Source organism: Cetorhinus maximus, chromosome 25, assembly GCF_964194155.1.
Source record: "Cetorhinus maximus chromosome 25, sCetMax3.hap1.1, whole genome shotgun sequence".
In the NCBI taxonomy this organism is placed as follows: domain Eukaryota; kingdom Metazoa; phylum Chordata; class Chondrichthyes; order Lamniformes; family Cetorhinidae; genus Cetorhinus; species Cetorhinus maximus.
The window spans coordinates 2,883,551-2,905,157 of record NC_135903.1 but is presented as its reverse complement, the minus strand read 5'-3'; the positions used below and the strand labels follow the sequence as shown (position 1 = coordinate 2,905,157).

General features: G+C 42.4%; 1 protein-coding gene across 1 annotated transcript in view; it reads left to right on the top strand.

The window, feature by feature from the left end:
* Positions 1-21,607, top strand: part of LOC144667688 (uncharacterized) — a 106,751-nt gene that overhangs the window by 13,250 nt on the left and 71,894 nt on the right. The window contains exons 2-5 of the mRNA XM_078529141.1: positions 12,673-13,220; positions 16,002-16,118; positions 17,694-17,753; positions 20,849-20,948. Of these exons, the coding sequence (XP_078385267.1) occupies positions 12,673-13,220; positions 16,002-16,118; positions 17,694-17,753; positions 20,849-20,948 (825 nt within the window). The remainder of the gene's footprint in view (positions 1-12,672; positions 13,221-16,001; positions 16,119-17,693; positions 17,754-20,848; positions 20,949-21,607) is intronic.

Sequence of the window (21,607 nt, the reverse complement as noted above, 5' to 3'; positions counted from 1 at the left end):
GTTAATTCACTCTTCCGTGAAGACAGTTGGCAGAGGCAATGCACAAGGTATCGAGTTTTCTCTTTTGCCAAGATCAGGAATAAAACTGTTAGCAAAAAATAGGGAGAACACAATTGGGAATGGTTGGGGCATTACACTTGAGAACAAATCTCTTGAGCTGGGAGGGCAAAATCAGCCAGAGTTCCTGCAATCTAATGGTCATTGCTGGAAAAATGCATTGTGTGCATGTCCATTGAGGAGAAAACAAGACTTGGCTGTGATGCTTCATTAGTTGAATAGTCTGCTGTTATTCACTGTCTAGAGTCAAACATGAAAAAAGGTCATTTTGGGCAAGTACTAGAGGGGTGCTGCTGGTAAATGCCTTCACAAGCTGGATAAATAGCACAGAAGATACATGTAGGCATTCCATTACTTTCGCCTTGTTTTCCTCAAATATTCTGCTCCTATATATGTAAAAAAAACATCTTGCTGCTTTTTCCAACAATGGAATCAATTGTATAATCCAGTCAGTGCTGCAATCAGGGAAACAACATATAGTTTACTGAGCCTGTCACTGATAGAAGTCTTGTTCAGCCGGCATAGGTGAGCTTGCTCACACATCCGTCTGCTCACACATCCATCTGCTCACACATCTCCCAGATAAAATGGCTTTGAGAGTGCAGGAGATAGTGCAACTCCACTTGTAATTAAAATTGTTCAATGTTTTCATTAAAAACAACTGACCATTGTTAGCATTACAGTTTTTGTGATTCTCGTTAATTTTTTGACACGTTTTTGGTTGCTGCTCATCAATTTGAGCGACAGTGGGAGAAGGTGCTGATTTGACAGCTCTTGCTGCATCAAAGCCAGTGGTCAGCTGTGGTATGGGTCAACTGTAGCTGAGAGCCCTCCAACACTGACAGCTGGTAGTAGTTTGTGATGCAACTTACCATTTCATCTTTGGTTTGAATCCAACCTAGACTGAAGGCTGGAAGTGTTACGAGAAATGATTTATGTGGAGTTTCAACCCAGATTCAACAGCATTTACGCACTCCTCTGGTTAAATGTCAATACATTAAGTACTGTTTAGTTTTACTTTTTTTAATGCCTGCGATTCATGGAGCTAGTGACTCTGAGCGGGATCCCTTGAGGACTTGCTTCTTTCTTCTTACCAGGGACACTGCAATTAGTTGTGACACTCATCATGTCCCTCCCCTTTGAATCTGGGTCCTTTCTGATCTCTAGCCGCACGCTACAGTGTTCATCCAGTCACTGAGCCATTGAGGAAGTTAGCAGAGACCTCTTAATGGAAGCAGTCACACTGAGATTAAAAATTCTATTTGTTGAGTTGCTCTTGGCTATGTAACACTTGTATCTGAAATGAACCAGTGTCTGAGCAAGAGTTCCCTTCCAACAGATCCCCCCTTTTATGTTGTACAGAGTCTGTCCTTGTGTAGCATTATACTTCAAGAACTTTGGATGTGCACATGATAGAAGCAACCTGTAAACAGCATATGGTAACATATTTCATAACCTTTGAACTGTTAATGGTGTTAATGTTCTTGTTATGTTAATTAATGAAACTGATTGAAAATGGTGACAGGAGAAGATGAAGTAAATCATTGAAAAATCAAATTGAACGACTAATCACAAAACATGGTGCTTATGCTGAAGCCTAGAAATTTGAGCTCAATTGTGTTAAAACTTCACGCTTTCGTATTTTGCAGTTTGCTTCTGTAATATATAAATCCAAAGTTATTACAGTTTAAAGTTGCATCAGGACTTTGAGAACACCCTGTACTTATTGGTCCCCATTCATTACGTCATAAGGAATGTTTTCCTCATGTTAGTTTTTATTTTCTATGTTTCCTTTTCTTCATTCTCACATAATCGCAATGCTGTTCCTGAGGGGAGATAGCTCGCAGTTGGCTTCCTTTCAGGTTTTGGTTCATGCTGTTTTTATTTTAGCCTGCATATTACGTGGTGTGCTGGAGTAGCCAAGGCTGACCCATGCTGGATAGGGTGGGGATTGAGACTGACAGGGTTGCTCTACATAGGGTTTACATAGACTTGGTATGCCAAATAGCTTCCTTCTGTACTGCACTGTTTCGATGTTCCAAACTTCCCTCCCAGTCCTCTTCCCCAACCTCCATAAGACGTAGGAGCAGAAGTAGGCCATTCAGTCCATCGAGTCTGCTCCGCCATTCAATGAGATCATGGCTGATCCGATAATCCTCAACTCCATTTTCCTGCCTTTTCCCCATAACCCTTGATTCCCTTAATGATTAAAATTCTGTCTATCTCAGCCTTGAATATATTTAACGACCCATCCTTTACAGCCCTCTGAAGTAAAGAATTCCACAGATCGACTACCCTCTGAGAGAAGAAATTCCCCCTCATCTCTGTTTTAAATGGGCACCCCCTTACCCTGAGATAATGTCCTCTGGTCATGAAATAAAGGCAACATTCCATTTACCTTACCTGCTGAACTTGTGTTAGCTTTTTGGGATTCATGCATGAGGACCCCCAAATCCCTCTGTGCTGCAGCTTTCTTCAGTCTTTCTGCATTTAAATAATATTCAGCTCCTCTATTCTTCCTGCCAAAGTTCATAACCTCACATTTTCCCACATCATATTCCATCTGCCACATTTTTGCCCATTCACTTAACCTGTCTATATCGCTATGTAGACTCTTGGTGTCATCCTCACCACTTGCCTTCCCACTTATTTTTGTGTCATCCACAAACTTGTCGATAGTACATTCATTTCCCTCGTCCAAGTCATTAATATATATTGTAAATCATTCTGGTCCCAGCACTGATCCCTGTGACACTCGAGAAGAGATGCTCCAATCTCCACTGAGCATTCAGTACACAGAGATATGCAGAAATTATCTAAGAATTGCCTTAAATGTGCCCCTAAAATGGAATCAGTCATCAGATTGAATGCAGGGAAATGAGTGGAATGAAGATCGTGAAAGCATAAAGGCTTTTACAAATGAAGCTTACTTTATCCGAAGTAGAGAACAAACCATCAGGACCACAGGTTGACAGTTGGCTTGTTAAATGGGATTTAAAGGTGTGCTTCCCTATCAGGACTTTGTTAGCAAGAACCTGAGAATCTAGGGAGTTAATAAACAACTTGGCATGTTCCAGTGTCAGTGCTTCATGGAGTTGGTCATCATCAAAGGTACCAAGAGGGATTTTTGATTAACATCAAAAAGGCTGAACCATGTGCCACTCAAAGTTGTCAACAGAGTTACTGGGTCCCTATTTAAATTAAGGATAGATATTTTTGAATTTCTAGTCTTCAGTTTTCAGTCCTTAGTTCTTGGTTTAGCCCTAGTTAGTTATGTTAGTAATGCTGTAAGCGACGTGGGAGTTTTATGTTTAGTATCTGTCTGTGCATCTCCTACAGAGAAAGTTACGGAAGTTAAGGTAGTAGGTAACCATCAGTGTGTCACTTAGTACAAATTTCCCTGAGACCACGGGAGGTGAGATTTAAACCAGCAAGCTATAACCAAGGGTAGCTAAATAGTGCAGGATATGAATTGTTCCAGGAGACGAGGACCCAGTAAGAATGGTTGACACTGCTACAGAGAGAGGTTTATCACTCTGTCCTGTGAGGAGGCTAGCATTATCTCCCAAGAGAAAGGCAAGGCAACTAGTTCATTCAAGTCAGCTCATAAGGATGAGGCTTACCAAATTCTGGAAATGTTGCTATCTACAAGTGTGCAGGTACACCGACACTGTATGGTTTGTAGCAGTTCAAGTCGGTCGCTCACCAACACCTCCTCAAGGGCAATTAGGGGTAGGTGATAAATGCTGGCCTTGCCAGTGTGCTCACATCCCATGAACAAATCAAAGATAGACTTTAATCAATTCAATAGACTGACCATTTAAAACTATTTAAGAAGTCTAATCCTAAATTAATTTCACCAATTTATATAATCTCTCAACTGCAAATTTATAATTAGCAAGTTAATACTTAATTATTGTGACATAACTGAATTTCCTTTTTAACCTCTTATTTATTTCATAATTGACCCCATTAACTAATTATTTGCACCTTGGCTCAGTTCATAGCACCCTCGCCTTTGAATCAGAGGGTTGTGGGTTCATGTCCCACTCCCGGAAACCAAGAACTGTGATTGTACTCGAAAGAGTTGCAATCTGTGACTGTTGATAACTCGAAAGAGTTTCAATGTTTAAGTGCAGCTACCTATGATTGTTCTTAGTTTAGGTGTCTGCTTTTTCTGATAATTGGCAAATTGGGATTAACTCATTCACAGTGTAGATTGTGTGGATCCTGACAGGAGGTTAGTAATGTAAATGTGAATTGGTTGAAACAATACAGTTTGTTGATCCAGATTCAGACATCACCAACTCTTAGAAATAGGCTGCATTGCTTTATTCTCTGCTTTCCTCAGCCTTTCAAACTCTCTAATCTTTACCAGTGTACACCTGTGCTGACCTCGCATAAAAAATAAAACTCAAAGTAACAATGATGGGAGAGCAAATAGCACCGAAAAAGCTCCTGAGGAAAAGGCCAAGCTGTAAAATTATAGAGTGCAATTTTTTGGAGACAATTAGTTGCCCCAAATGTCTGGAAAAATAGTGTGCCGACGTCTATCTCCAAGTTCCTCCTTCTCCTGAAGCTTTTGTCTTCCTTTGTTGGTGACCTCTCCTTTAATGAAGAGTTAATATGAAGGGCTAATGGTTTGCCTGGTGCCCTTGTTGAATATTATAGTCAGCGTATCGATCCCAGTGTCCTTGAAGGTGCTGGAGGATGAATGGTGTCTGTATTGTGTAAACAAACTCTGCAGTTGATTTGTGCACGGTACAGACATTACGCACAGCAAGAGAGATAAATAATTAGTTAGTCAGTTTTGGTGGTATTACTTGAGGGATTAATATTGGCTAGGACACCAAGGAAAATTCTATGTTTTACTGGGTAAAGTGCCATTGGATTCTCTACATCCATCTGAACAAGCAGACAGAGCATCATTATAACAGCTGATGTAAAAGGCTGCACAATGATTTCATAAGGAAATTGAATGGGGACTTGAGGGAAATAAACTTGCAGGGCTATGGGGATATGGGATTGAATGGATCACTTTACAGAGAGCGGGCATGGAGTTGCTGGGCTGAATGGCCTCCTGTGCTGTAATGATTCACTGGCTAGAAACTTGCCTATGTCCATCGGGCCAGGCGGGGGTGCGCGTGGAGCCAATCGCCGTCCAGGATTGGCTGCGCGCCGCCATTTTATGTGGCGGACCAATTAAGGCCCGCCCAGCATAAAAGGCGTTCTGTAGCGCTCAGTGCTATCTGTGGGGGTGGGAGGGAGGAGGGAGAGTTGGGGCTTGCCAGTGTCACATAAGCTGGGACATGTTTGTCGATTTAGCAAAATTTATTTATTGATTTTATTAAACCTTCAGGAAACCTCGTCCCGCCTGTGGATGAGGTTTCCTAAAACAAACGTGAAGGTCACTTGGGCTCTTCACCTGCCGCCAACCTTAAAGTTGGATGGGCAGCGCTGTTAATTAGCTGAATTACTTTCCTAATGGCCTTAATAGACCTTTGACAGCTCGGCAGACACGCAGCTGCCTCCGGCATGTGCCCGCCGAATGAAATATCTAAATGACACGCGATGACATCGGGACGCGCGCCCAACCTCATCGCGCATCATTTTGTGCGTCGCCGTGTCAGGCCCACCCCCGCACACCAACAACTATATTCTGGCCAATGACTCTAATCTCCCTGTACTGCACTGAAGGATCAACTTAGGTCTCGTGGTCACATGAGGTTTGAATCTGGACACTTATAGCACAGATTTGAAAATGCTATCATTGAGCTATGCTGACTTAAAACAGGGCTGGAATTTGTAAGCGACACAATATGAAAGAGTCCAAAGGAAAGAACTGAGCTGGGAGGAAACAGTGCAAATTGCTACATGTTGAAATGGACAATATTTGTAATCCATGAGTTATGTTGAACCAGCACAAAGTGAGGATGAAAGAAACCTAAGTGTGTTAGCACCTGTGCATCTCTCCTGAAGTGGTTCCATTGCAGGCCTACCTCCACAAGTGATCATTCTTTATTTATTTTATTTGTTCTTGATAAGGGAACATCACTGGCAAGGCCAGTATTTGTTGCTCATCCCTAATTGCCCTTGAGAAGGTGGTGGTGAGCCATCTTTTTGAACTGCTGCAGTCCTTGTGGTGTAGGCACACCCACAGTGCTGTTAGGGAAGGAGTTCCAGGATTTTGGCCCAACGACAGTGAAGAAATGGCGATAGAGTTCCAAATCAGGGGGGATGGGAACTTGAAGGTGGTGGCATTCCAATGTGTCTGCTGCCCTTGCTCTTCTAGGTGGTAGAGGTCAGGGGTTTGGAAGATGCTGTTGAAGGAGCCTCAATGAGTTGCTGCACTGCATCTTGTAGATGGTACACACTTGAGCCACTGTGCACCAATGGCGGAGGGAGTGAATGTTTAAAGTGGTGGATTGAATGTTGCTCAAGTCGGCTGCTTTGTGCTAGATGTTGTTAGGGTTCTTGAGTGTTGATGGAGCTGAGCTCCTCCAGGCTACATGCCACACGGTATATGTGTCAGGTAAAAAATACAATCGAGAACAAGGCTGAATACAGAAGGTTTCAAGGGAAGGTGAAAAAGCAAATTAGAGAAGCAAAGAGGGAGAATGAAAAGAGACTGGCAGCTAACATAAAAGGGAATCCCAAAGTCTTCAATAGACATATAAATAAGGGAGGAATAGAGCCAATTAGGGACCAGAAAAGGGATTTACACATGGAGGCAGGGGGCATGGCTGAGGTATTAAATGAGCACTTTACATCTGTCTTTATCAAGGAAGCAGATGCTACCCAGGCCATGGTGAAAGAGGAGGAAATTCAGTCACTAGAAGGGTTTAAAATTGATAAGGATAGGCTGTATGTACTTAAAGTTGACAAAGCACTGGGACCAGTTAAGATACATCCAAGGATACTGAGGGAGGTGAGAGGGGAAATTGTTGAGACACTGGCCATAATTTTTCGGTCTCCCTTAGACTCAGGGCTGGTGCCGGGGGACTAGAGAATTGTAAACATTACACCCTTGTTCAAAAAAGGTTATAAGGATAAGCCCAGCAATTATAGACCAATCAGTTCAATTTTGGTGGTGGAGAAACTTCTAGAAACTATAATTCGGGACAGAATTAATAGTCACATGGACAAATGTGGGTTAATTAAGGAAATCCAGCATGGATTTCTTTAGGGAAAATCGTGTTTAACTAACTTGCTGGAGTTTTTCGAAGAGGTAACAGAAAGAGTTGATGAGGACATCGCTGTTGATGTGGTGAACGTGGTCTTCCAATAGGCATTTGATAAAGTGTCACAAAACAGACTTATGAGAAAAGTTATAGCTCATGGAATAAAATGAACAGTAGCAACATGGATACAAAATTGGCTGAGTAACAAGAAACAGAGAATAGTGGTTAATGGATGTTCCTCAGGCCAGAGGAAGGTTTGTAGTGAAGTTCTTCAGGGGTCGATATTAGGACCCTTGTTTTTCCTGATTTCTATTAATGATCTAGACCTTAGTGTACAGGGCATAATTTCAAAATATGTGTACGATACAAAGCTTGGAAGCACTGTAAACTGTGAGGAGGACAGTAGAATTTCAAAAGGACTTAGACAATTTGGTGGAATGGGCGGATAGATGGCAGATGAAGTTCAATGTGGAGAAATGTGAGGTGCTACATTTAGGTAGGAAGAACATGGAAAGACAATATAAAATAAAGGGTACTACTTCTAAAGTGGGTGCAGGAGCAAAAGGACCTGGGTGTATATGTAAATAAGTCATTAAAAGTGGCAGGGCAGGTTGAGAGCGTGGTTAATAAAGCATACAGTATCCTGAGCTTTATTAATAGGGGCATAGAGTACAAGAGCAAGGAGGTTATGTTGAAATTGTATAAGATGTTAGTTAAACCTCAGCTGGAGTATTACATACAGTTCTGGGCACCACATTTTAGGGAAGATGTGAAGGCATTGGAGAGAGTGCAGAAGAGGTTTACGAGAATGGTTCCAAGGATGAGAACCTTCAGTTATGAAGATGGATTGGAGAAATTGGGGCTGTTTTGCTTGGAGAAAAGAAGACAAAGAGGATATTTGATAGAAGTATTCAAACTAATGAGGGACCTGGACAGAGTATACAGGGGGAAAGTGTTCCCATTGTGAAAGGATTGAGAACGAGAGGGCACAGATTTAAAATAATTGGCAAAAGAAGCAAAAGCGATATGAGAAAAAACTTTTTCACGCACTGAGTGGTTCGGGTCTGTATTGCACTGCCTGGAAATGTGGTGGAAGCACTCAGGAAGGAATTAGATGTTTAACTGAAAAGAAACAATGTGCAGGGTTAAGGGGAGAAGGCGGGAGAATGGCACTAGATGAAATGCTTATTTGGAGAGCAGGTGCAGAGACGATAGGCCGAATGGCCTCCTTCTGCCCTGCAACAACCCTGTAAGCCTGTAATTGGAAGCTAGTTGAGGTCCTCATCTGACACTGACAGTGTGCATTCTTCCCAGAGGCTGCTCATCTGTGCTGGAGATAGTGGGGAAACCACCAGCAACTTGCATTTGGCAATAGGCACTGCCATAATCAACAATATATTTTTCAATCAGTGGCGTATAAAGAATTCCATGTTAAAGCTGTGGAGTGCTCTGGTCAGAGTGGTTTTAGTTATAAATATATGAGAGAAACATTCCAATCTCTAGTATAAAGAGAGTCATGAGACTGGTCCCTAGTATCAGGAGGTGAACATAGTTTAAGGAGGCCACTGGGAGGTGACCTTATACGAATACATGACATATTAAACAGTTAAATTAGTGAATCTTGGGCCCTATTCACATTAGCATGAAAAAAAAATAGATACAAATTGGTTAAAAAGTCAGGAAACATGTTTGCACAATGAGTGGTGGACACTTGCAATGTGGGTGTAGTTGCATTAATTTAAATGACAGTTGAGTGCTCTGATGGGGAATGGGGTGAGAGAAGGATGGAAGGGTGAGTCAATCTGGGGCAAATGGTTTTACCATCCCAACACTCATTTTGTGATCTGGAACGTGGAGTCTAGCTTCCTGTCTCTCTTTTGTCTTCATTCCCTTCCTAATCTGTTTAGGCAGACATACTATCTGAAGCTGTTATCAGTTTTGCCTCCTTTTGCACTTCCAAGACATGGATTATTATTGTGACTTATTCAGAGTTTTTACATCAACTACTTGTTATCTTGAAATTTCCCCTTGAATTCATTTCTTGTTTCCAGTTTTACAGGCGCTGCTGTGCCCAGATAATCACTCATTTAGTATGTTGAAAAAATTGTGCTTGAATCAGGAACTTTAGAGGCCTTCAAATGGAAAGCTGGTTTGCAAATTTAATACCATATTTCATTTAACTATTCAGACAAGAACAACAGTATTTACTTAAACAGATACTCCCTCACATGTGGCAGCACCTGTGACACAGGCATGAACCCAAAACCAGTCCTCTTTGCCCCAATTTTCCAAATTGAGGACGAGTGTGATGATTACTTCTTCATTCAGCTGAGCCCTAAAGTTAGGATAAGACTGCGGTTGGTAGCCAGGACCTTGAAAATTCAGCAGCGGAACGGGCTAATGATTCCGTTTATCCTGCTGTTTAGACGTTCCTGGAATCCTTCCTCCGAGGAATTGTACCCTGCCTTGTCCTGGAATCAAGCTGATCACTGAATCTGTATTAACACTACAACTACAGAGGATGTGCAATGCTAAACCACTTTGTACCAATAATATTGTTGCAATGTTAATGCGATCTCAGATACGCAAATACTTTAACTATAAGGAACTGGCAGATGCTCAGAGAGTGGCTCGCCAACAGGCTTTCTGGTGAATCCTTTTTACTCTAGGGTCAGTCACCCTTTCTAATACATCTGGTTTCTTCTTATGATAAAAGATGTTGTTCTATGTACATAACAGAAAATCAAGCATCAAAGATTGTGTTTATCTCCTTACACAAGGTCTTTGGTAGGGATTAACCACAACACCTCGAAGTATAATTTAGAATATAGTCCTGTCCACTGACTGAGTATTTTCCAGAAACCTAGTATTTTCAATCCTAAAGTTCCAACTTTTACAGCTTGTTGAAAAACCTGCTGTCCTTACTTAGTCTAAGTGTGGGTCTACTTGTGACTCCAGACCCACACCACTTAACTGAACTTGAGGTGGTCCTACTAAGAAGACACTTAGGTGTCACTGCAACTAGGGATGGGATGGGAATAAATGTTGCCCTTGCCATTGGGCAGCTGTGGCTTCAGCTACCTAGGCCCTGAGGTCTAGACATCCCTCACTGAGCCCACTGGCAGGTCACTAGGTCAACGCAAAAGTGAGGTTACATTACCACAGGAACCTGGGTAAGTCCCAGCCATTTGCTTTTCTAACTACAGCCAGTGATGAAAGAAATGTGAGTTTGCCATCAACTGCCTTAGTGAGATCATACCTTGAGTATAATGTACAGTTTTGGTCTCCTTGCCTAAGGAAGGGCATACTTGTCCTGGAAGGAGTCCAGCAAAGGTTCACTGGACTGATTCCTGTGATGAGGGGATTGTCCTATGAAGAGAGTTTGAGTAGACTCGCCCTATATTCCCTAGAATTTTGAAGAATGGGAGGTGATCTCATTGAAATATATAAAGGTCTTCAGGGACTTGACAGTGTAGCTGTTGTGAGGATGTCTCCCCTGCCCATGGAGTCTAGAACTAAGGGTCAGTTTCAAAATAAGTTGTCAACCTTTAAGGACTGAGATGAGGAGAAAAGTCTTCACTCAAAGGATTATGAACCTTTGGAATTCTGTGCCTTGAGAGCTGTGGATGTTCAATTGCTGAGTATATTCAAGATAAGAGATCGATGATTTCTGGATACTAAGGAAATTAAGGAATATAGAGATAGTGCAGAAAGGTGGAGTTGAGGTTGAAGATCAGGCATGATCTTATTGACTATTGGAGCAGGCTTGAAGGGCTCAATGGCCTACTCCAGCTTTTATTTCTTATGATCTTATGCTTGCCTGAAGTTTCCATATAAAAAATAAAGGAAGAGGAAGGTTAAGAAAATCAAAAGCCACAGTACAAGCAATGGCGGATTTTTTTTACAAGTTAAGAGGTAACAATGGGTGATACTTAGTGGCGGTGACAGTGGTCCTGCCCACCAGCTGGCGAGATCCCCGTGTCGCCTCTTTTCCAGAAGGTCCACTGTATTAAATACCTCTCGGGCACTTAACTGGGCAGCAGCAGGCATCAAGGACTCCAGGGCGGAACTCCACCACCTCTCCTCCCCCACCCCCGAGAGCTGCCAGCCAATCAGAGGCCAACAGTTGGAGCGTTGGCTGCTGCCAGCAATGCACCCCGCAGAGGCCCAGGATCGCCAAGGGACCCCAGGCCACTGGTGAATAAGGGTGGGACGGGGTTAGTGGGGGAACGGTGGAGGAGGGTGAAAGCAAAGCAGGGGCGTGCTCTTAGCAGCACCCACCCCACTTCCCGATGCCATGTCCCGCAATCAGGCACTGACCTGGTTTGGTCATTTTGGACTTCCTGCATGACAAGTCCCCCGTCCGCCCGTCCACCACCACCCCCTGCCAGCCCCTGGTATTTCCAACCTGGAGTTAAGTTTTGTTACAGCTTGACTAATTTATTGCTCCAAGGAAGGTTTGCTTTTTGTCATTTGTGCTTGTCATACAGAGCGTATTTCTATTATGATCGATTATTATCAGCTTCTATAGGCAATTTGAAGTAGTTTATATTTAACCAACGTTGTCTATTGAAGTAATTTGAAGTGGTCGATTGAATTTGTTGCAAGTCAAAAGTTTTTCTCTAGGAAATTGTTCATTTCTGTATAAGTACACACTACTTATTTCCTCCTAGACCCAATTTGTTTATTATCCACTGCTTAAGGATCTTTTGCTGCTATTTTGAATTTTTTTTTGAGTTGTGTGAATCTTGCTCTCGATAAGATGAAAGATCTTTGAGCTGAGGAACCGAGTATATTTTCCATTTCAGCTACCTGGCATCAGTCTGGTGGTGTACACCTGACATATGTGTTTTGTGTAAATCTTCCTGCAATGCACAGTGAATACCCAATGAAACATCGCCTTTGGCACTGGTGACATTCTTTATGCCCCTCACTAGTTATCCTTATGACCTGACTAGCTTTGAAAAATCAGGGGTATTTATTTAGTAATGCAGACTAACTTCCCAAATTCTTGATTTCTGAAAAGCATAATTAAGTTTTGCACCACAATTGGAGATGAGTGTTCTGATGGACTGCAAGTCTCTCTTTACGAAGATGAGAAATGAGACAGGCTGCCTTTTTGGCCTCAATAGACAGCGGGGTGGGAACGCTGTCCACAAGCCTTCCTGCCCTGGACTTAATCAGGGTCCCCACCCGCCACCCTCCCACTTGATTAAATGTTCCAAACTTGCCTTGGGGAGGGCGTTAAATTTCACTTTATATGTTTTTTATAGTCCACAATCATTTAAAACCAGAACATTGTGCTTTGTACTATTCACTTGTACATCTCCCCTCTTGTTCGTCTGCTTTTACTGAGTTGTGTTGCTAGGGGCAAGAAGCACAAAATCTGTTTCATTTTCTCATACTCTCACAAATTAACATGTTTGTCTTCCAGGCATTGGACTAGAGGAAGAAATCAATCTGCTCCGTCTAGTTTCTAAAGAGTCTCCACATGTGTCCATAGTTAAAGGATTGGATGGCGGAACAGCACTTAACTTTCACACGGGTTTCACCCCCACACCACACCCAACTAGAACCCTCTTTCCCAAACCATTTTATGAAGATTTTGCTGTTCTAGTCACACTGAAGCAAGCCAACCTGAATGGTGGGGTGATCTTTGCTGTTGTGGATCCTACTGAGAAGGTCATTAGCCTCGGGGTTAAACTGTCCCCAGTGGAGGACGGCATCCAGAATATTGATCTTTACTACACCCCACCTGACTCAGAAATTTCCAGAAAAGCGACTTCCTTCAAAGTGCCAGCCAGGATAAAACGATGGACAAGTTTTGGGCTCCATGTTGAAGGCAACACAGTGACTCTGCATCAGCAATGTCAGAGACCCCAGCGACTTAAATTCAAAAGGTCATGGGAGCCTCTGCAGTTTGAACCAAATTCTAAAATACTCATCGCTAATGCTGCAAAAGCCGATTGGGACAAGTACATTGTGAGTACTCCTGATGTACACACATCTTTAAGATCCAGTTTAAGTTTTCAATATATAACATGACGGGAGGTGGTGGTGCATTGGTAATGCCGCTGGACTAGTAATACGGAGGCCTAGGCTAATGCTGTGGGGACAAGGGCCAAATCCCACCATGGCAGAGGTGGAATTTAAATTCAGTAATAAAATCTGGAATATGGGCTAGATGCAGTAAGCATGACCATGAAACCATCATCGATTGTTGTAAAAACCCACCTGGTTCACTAATATCCTTTAGGGGAGGGAATCTGCCATCCTTATCAGATCTGGCCTACATGTGACTCCAGATCCACAGTAATCACAGCACTGGGAGGGGAGCTCATAGCCAAGAATCCATCTCCATCACTCACACCAGAGACCACCAAGACAGGAGTGCTTAGTCAAATCATTAGCTGCAGAGCTAACACAATACCTGGTTCATAGTTTTCATGTTGATGAGCAGCACGTGCACGAATAAAGACACATCATGAATAGAGAGAAACTCTTCCCATTGGAGGAAGGGTTAAGAACCAGAGGACATTGATTTAAGGTGATTGGCAAAAGATCCAATGGCGACATGAGGAAAACCTTTTAACGCAGCGAGTGGTTAGGATCGGGAATGCACTGCCTGAAGCTGTGCTGGAGGCAGATTCAATCATGGCTTTCAATAGGGAATTGGATAAGCACACGAAGGGAAAAAAAGTCGTGGGGCTACGGGGAAAGGGTGGGGGAGTCGGACTAGCTAAATTGCTTTAGCAGTGAGCTGACACAGATTCCACTGGCTAAGTATCATCCTCCTGCGCTGGAGCCATTCTGTGATTATATAAAGGCGTTTGGTTTTTTTTGGTTAGCTGGGAATGGTTTTAAATCAAAGGTCCTTTAGGAAATTGCTTTGAGTGACTTGCATCCCGATTGCCAAATTGTCCCAAAACTATGGGGGTAATTTTAACCTGCCCACCCATTATTTCTCAGGATGGAAATTTTGCAAATTTGGTGCCAGGCTTACTCTAGACTTTTAAATCTTTAAACCCTTCTTTGCTAAAGCTGCAGAGAACCATATTTCTTTGTTAATGCCCGAGTACAATTGTTCTATGCTGAGGTGGTCTGTCCTCCAGGAATACCTTCCTTTCGCAAGGTGTCACATAAAGTAATTCAGCTTAGAGCTGAGGAAATTCATTACACAAAAGCCTGGAGGATTGGCTTGTAGGATGGGCTAGAACCCAGATTCATAGTAAATGTTGCTAAGTTATCAGGGGAATGAGGCAACATTAGAATAGTGTCTGCCTACTTGACTAAGGAATTGGCATTTCAACAATGCTGACACTCAGAATCAGCACATGAATGTTTGGGGGAACTAACTCTCATAGGATTTTATATGATACATGGCACAGAAACAGGCCATTTAGTCTAACCAGTCCATGTTGTTAATGCTCCAATTGAGCCTCCTCCTATCTTTTCCCATCTAAATCTACCATCGTAACCATCTTCCCTCGTATGCTTGTCTAGTTTCCCCTTAAATGCATCAATACTATTCACTTCAACCACTCCCTGTGGTAGAGAGTTCCACATTCTCGTCACTCTTTGAGTAAAGAAGGTTCTTCTGAATTCCCTATTGGATATCTGGGTGACTATCTAATATTGATAGCCTCTAGTTATGCTCTTCCCTACAAGAGGAAACATTTGGTAGATTATTGGGTAACAATGAGATTTTAATGAGTGACACTGGCAGTGAGAAGTAAGTGCATTACCAGTTACCTAGTTCATTGAGCTGGGATTTGCATTGAATTTTGAAGTCTAAGAAAATGATTTGGTTTGCAAGTAGGTTGACAGCAGCAACAACAGCAGCCCTCCCCATTAACTGTGTTACAGTTCTTCTGAACTTCTTGTTCCTTCTATGTACAGCTTTGCAGACAACATGACATCAAAATAAAAGATCTGACTTTTGGAAACTATAACATAGCCAAAGAGACAAAAACAAAAGACTTTATAATCTCTATGTTTAGACTTTCAGAAAATGGAAAACTAAGCTCTAGGAAATATTTAGGACACCTTGTATCTACTGTGGTGATGTGGGGCAGTAATAATACACTGCTGGGACAGTCAAGGTTGGTTCAAACATACAATGAATATTTCACATTTTTTAAATCCCTTTCCTTAAAGGTAGCTGTGTCCAATTTTCTGTCTAACTCGATACAATTTAGAAAATAATACAGCCTCAATGATATGATTTGGGGTTTTTATAGAGCTGTTTATTTCTCAACTGGAGGGATAGAAAGAGATCTGAAGCACAAAACATTTGGCAAGTCCTAATAAAAACCATCAATAAAATTATCCTCCTTAAGACCAAACATTGTGGTTGAACAACAAATTCCTGAAAGGCAGGTTGCTCCCGTTTTTTCTTCTTATGACTCTTTTATTGTCGTGTTTGATTTAAATATAGAGGACTGGTAAAATCTGCGACCCGTCTAGTCAATCCTAGTCCCACAATACTCCTCACACTCCACTTTCAGATTTTCCACCAGGTGCTTATCCAGCTTTCTCTTGAATTTGCATGGGGCCTCGGTCCTTAATCCCTCCCTTAACAGCCCATTCCATACATAAATGTTCCTCCTTCACTGGTGAGATATTAAAATTTTGTCTTTGAATTCAGATCCAAGGGATCTGAACTCAGACCCCCTGAGGCCAAATACAAGGTTAAACTTTATCTGCTTGTGCTATCCTCGCTTGCCTGTTCTGCCCCTAATGTTATGTCTTTATTTTATCCAGGGAGCCATTCAGCATTTGTCCATCACACCAAACCTTGAGGATGCAGAGAAACCAGAATACATGAAATGTGACAGCCTGGTTAGTGAAGATGATGATGATGATGAAGACGACTCAGAAGTACGAACTGCAGTGTTAGTGAAACTGGATGGTGCAGAGTGTTAGAACATTACCCTCTGATATGCCCATGGTCAAAGAGGGCTTGATTCACAGATGTGAAAGTGTTTTTTTAATACAGAGGTTGGTCAACACCTGGAATAGGTTGCCAGGAAAGGTGACTTAGTCCAGGTACTGGACTAACTTAGAAAACAGATGCTAAACTGGAAAGATGGCTGGGTTCATATGCCTGAAGGGTGAAATTGCATGAGTTGGAGGGATTTCTTCACTTGGGTTTATCTTTTTGATCTTGCCATTTAGTAAACACCATCCCTCCAGCTATGGATCTTGACTATTCCAAAATGAAAGTCTGCTCTTTGACAACAGTTGGCACAGAACTGACAGTGGAATTAACAGTAGAATGGTATAGGAAAAGGATGATTCACTCAGGTATGGCTGTGCAGGTAACCCTCTTCTGAGGTTGGGGTTAAGGTTCACGTTAATCCCAGCAGAACAGAAGGGCTTAACCGTACCGTGCCCATTCCTGGCATTGACTGATCTCTATCCTTCACCCTAACTAGCACTAAAAAAAATTAACTCGCTACTCAAACAAAAACAAGCATTTCGCAATTATAGAATGGTATTAAGGCATCATATGACTTTAGTTTTAACTAGTGAACCATTTGTTGCCTCCTGCCTATCAATTCCCTCCCTACACCTCTCCAACTCTCTACTTCGCTTTCCTTCTTTAAGACATTCCTTAAAACCTATCTAATCATCGGGTCTAATACCTCCTTATGTGGCTGGGTGTCATATCTTGTTTTATTATGCCCCAGTGAGGCACCTTATCACTTTTATTACATTAAAGATGCTATCTGAATACAAATTGCTGTTGCCAAAATTAACTGAGTTTTGAAACAGTCCCCACAGAAGTATAAACTTGCTACAAGTACAATGTTAGGTTTGGCTGGAAGCCCCATTCCACAGGTCATTGACATATTTAAAAGAGGTCAGTTCCTGATCTCAGCTATGCTACTGGGGGAAGTGGTCCAGAGACAAATTTCTCAAGCAACAGGGGAAATCAGAGGGAAAGCTACCCCAGGCTGTCCCTATAGAGCTCAGCTCATGACCATTGGTGTGGATCAACTCTCGGCTAAAGGGACGGTGCGGCACATTGGGCAACCTACAGTCACATGAACCTCACAATGAACAAATGTTAAAGCAGCTCGCTTTCATCTCCAGTGGAATTTTCCTCCTATTGCTTTCCTGGGTCAGCTTGCACCCTCATCACTAAATATGACAAAGTACAACCATGCAGAATAGCCTAGAGAGCTGAAAGTGATCACTTCAGGCCTGGGAATCAGGTTGTCTTATTTGTACATCATCTTGGCATTTAGTATAATTCTGGAGTACAGTTATATACACCGAATACTGTTATTAGTTATTATAAATAAAGCTTCTTGTTATAAAAAAAAGCACTTGGGCAGAGTCATGAATAGAGTTATTGTTGCTAGGCTAATAATCCTTTGTTGAGACAATTACCACAGGGATATCTTCTCTCTTTCAGATTTAACTAATTGGTATCTTTTCCACCTACAGTTTTCTGGAGATATGAAGGAGGTCAAGGACCCAGACATTCAGATCACTACATTAGAACCGGTAGGTGGTGGATATGTAATGTGGTCGGTATATTTTTAAAGTCTTGTTTTACATTTGGGAGGTTTTCAGCTGTTATATTTTTTGGACATTGCCTGATGGGACCTGAACATAAGCTCCTGTAATTTAATATAACATGGCCCCAAATGTTCTCCAGTGGGAGAACGGAGGAACCTACCGGAAAACAGCAGAAACCAAGCTGTCCCTGATGAGGCAAGTGTGATCAGGATGGTGGGTGGGTGGGTGGGTGGGGTGGGGGAAGGGGTGGAGGGTAGGTTGGGAACATGGGCAAGGACTCTCCCAAACTGCGAGCTTCTGCTAGGGTCAGGTCTAGGAAGCTAGTTTAGGTTTACTCAAGAATCCCATCCTGTCAGTCCACCTTCTCGCGGCTATGCAGTTTGACACTGCTATATTTATAACCTGTCATAAAGTTACAAAGGGTTGATAATCAGTGCATACCCTGCACATAGTCCCAATGTGTTGGGTCAAATAAGTTGCCAGCTGATTTATTGGAATACTCATAAGCTGAGGGGAGTTGCTGCGTAATAGCAGCATTGTAAACAGTCCTTCCCGTACATTCCTGCTTATGTAGGGGCAAAGCCTTTTTTTAATGATTTTACACTTTGCTTGAAATAGTGAACAGAGTTGGCAACACACTAACACAGCCACTAAACGGAAACACACCCCAGGCCAGAGCTGAGTAGATGGGGCTCAGGAGCGATGCCACTGAGATTTTAAGATTTCCATGGCACCTCCTATTTTGCACAGTTTGATTCTGTGGGATATAATTGAATCTTTAGTTGACTTTAATTGTAGGCTCGGAGCTCAGAACAAAGTTATTCCAGATATGTTGAACTATGCTTGATGTCTAGACAGCATTTTTTTTCTACTCTTGCAACCTCGCCATTCCTCTATTGAAGGTGGTTACTCCTGCTGATTGTCCTCTGATTCTCCAATGCCATCCATATAGTTTTTCTTCATATATGATGAGCTCCAACCTGCTGGGGTGGCTCACTGGGTAACTCTCCTATCTCTGGAAGGCCCCAGGTTCAAGTCCCACTCCAGGACTTGTTGGCTATGAAAGAGCCCAGCCACTGGCGCAGACAAGCCAATGTGTACCAGTGCTGGCCCCCAGCCCAGATAACTGGGGAGGGTTAGTGGTTGGAGGGGTATCTGACTGTAAACCACCTGCCAAATCCAAAAAAAAATGATGGCTCATCTGAAGGTGATCAACCCAGCATTGTGGTGACCCCATGTAACAGGGGAAAAGCTGAAAGAGGAACCAACCAACTATAATGAGCTCCAACCCCAGGGGTCAATGGGCTTTTGACCAAGCTGGGGAGGGTTCAGAATGAAACCTAATCCTACTCCCCCTGACTACAATCAGGAGCAAGGAACACCAGCCTATTTTTCTGCATCCAACCAAGGGACGCCAAAGCCAATTGTAGCACCCCCACTGACAACCTAATCAGCATCGATGAGCTTACGAGCTTGCAACCTTACTGCTCTTTATGACTTGGTTCCATAGAAGCAGTGCATTTATCGACTGAGCCAGTGAGTTCAGTAGCCGGCAATCTCTTTCGGAATTTGAGGGCGTCTACCCTTTGGCTTGTCTACGTACCTTAGATTATTCCGCTGTTTTAAATCAAACATTGATATAAGGTATCTGTGTCTGATTATGTTCCAACCTTTGTAATTCTGCCTGTTTGATCTCGGTTATTAATGCGGACAACAAAGTTGATTGCTAAATTACTGTAGCCTAGAGCAACATGGCTCCCCTGCACCCACCTCGCACCTCCTCCCTTACTCCCAAACACAAGATTTTTAAAAATTACCTTTTCTGCTAACGAGAATAAATCGCAAATTTGTAGATTCATGACATGATCGCTTATTGCAAAGTTTCCAATCAAAGGTTTTTTTTTTAGCCCCAGTAAGGGCTACACTTACATGTTTGGATGTCACAGAACAGTCCAGACAAAAGCACAGACGTCCTCAGCTCAGGATTCACACCAATCTCCAGGAGCATTTATTGTCTTATTACGCAGGGGATTTTCTTTCACAGTTTATTATTCTTATGTGGAATCGTTAATCCTTTGAAGGATAAAGGTGATTGCACTAACATTATAAAGAGGGTCACAGGGATGCCAAAAGGGAGAAAGGGTGAACTGGGTAACTGGAGAACAGTCAACCTAATATTGTTTAGGGTAGACTTCTAAAGGCCTTTTTATGGAATAAAGTTAGTATTCCTTTAGAAAGACATGCATTGATGAAGGCCAGCTATATAGATTTGTAAAAGGTAAGCTATGTCTGACAAATGGAATAAATGTCTTAAAGGAAAGTGGGAGCAAGTGTGACAGATTGAATGGTTTCCTGCTACACTGTAAGACACAATGATTCTCAAATACTGATGATGATGCAAAAATGCATCAGTCGATATTCATCATCTCACTCGAGATTAAATGAATAGGAAGGTAGAGCTTTTTAAAATTCTTTTGTGGGGTGTGAGCATCGCTGGCTGGCCCCAGCATTTATTGCCCATCCCTAATTGCCCTTGAAAAGGTGGTGGTGAGCTGCCTTCTTGAACCGCTGCAGTCCATGCGGTGTAGGTACACCCACAGTGCTGTTAGGAGCAAGTTCAGGATTTTGACCCAGCGACAGTGAAGGAACGGCGATATATTTCCAAGTCAGGATGGTGAGTGACTTGGAAGGGAACTTGCCGGTGGTGGTGTTCCCATGCTTCTGGTAGAGGTTGTGGTTTTGTAAGGTGCTGTTGAAGGGCCCTGCTAATAAGGCAAATTGAAAGTGATCTGTGCAAGGAAAAATGGTTTGATTACTTTTGCAATTTATATGGCAACTGTTCATCGGTATGAAATGTAGTTACACATATGGCCCAGGATATCGGGACAAGTGAGCGGTAGACAGACATGCATTCATATAGCTCCCTATTACATCACTCCAAAACACCTAGAATCATGTTGTGTGCAAGAAGTTATTGAGTGCAGTGAATGATGGTGTGTCATCAATTTTCGTTTTTGCATTTAGCAATGCCTCAGTGGTATGTTGAAGCCATGTAACGTATCTTTTACTTTCTGTTGTAGAAAATCTCCAATCCACCAGAAACCACTTCCGATCAGAAATCCATGCCAGGCTCTGGGGAGGAGGCTATCACGAGCATGCCCATCAAAGTGGACGCCCTAGGTATTAAAACAGATGAACATTGAATCCCTGCAATGTTTCAGAATCACTGGTGGTACCACACTAAAGACCATTCATGTGAAATCAAGTCCATAGCTTTTTTTAAATCGAAAAATATACTTTATTCATAAAATTTGTAAAGGTACATTACCAAACAGTTCAAAATTGACATTAAGTGAAGTGCATTGCAGTTTAATTTCTTTCATTACAGTATGTGGCATTCTAAGTCTAGTGAGGCACCTCAGTTACAGGCGACATTTACAACATGCATTTCATGTCAAACATACAGCTGAAGGGGTTCTCCATAGGTTCCACAGGCCCCTGGTGTACTATGGTGTGAGAGCCTTTCTCCATTGAGCCTTTGTGCCTCAAACTTCAGTGCGTCCCTCAGCACATTATCCTGGACCTGGGAATGTGCCAGCCTCCAGCACCCGGTCTTCGAAAACTCTTTGCACTGAAAAACCAACAATTTTTGTTGATGGTCCTGCAGCAGCAGTTGATATCGATCTCAGTGTGTGTCCCTGGGAACAGAATCACGAAAGGCTAGTATACAGGTACAGCAGGTAATTAGGAAAGCTAATAGAATGTTATCATTTATTGTGAGAGGCACTGATTACAAAAGTAGGGAGGTTATGCTTCAGTTATACAGGGAACTGGTGAGA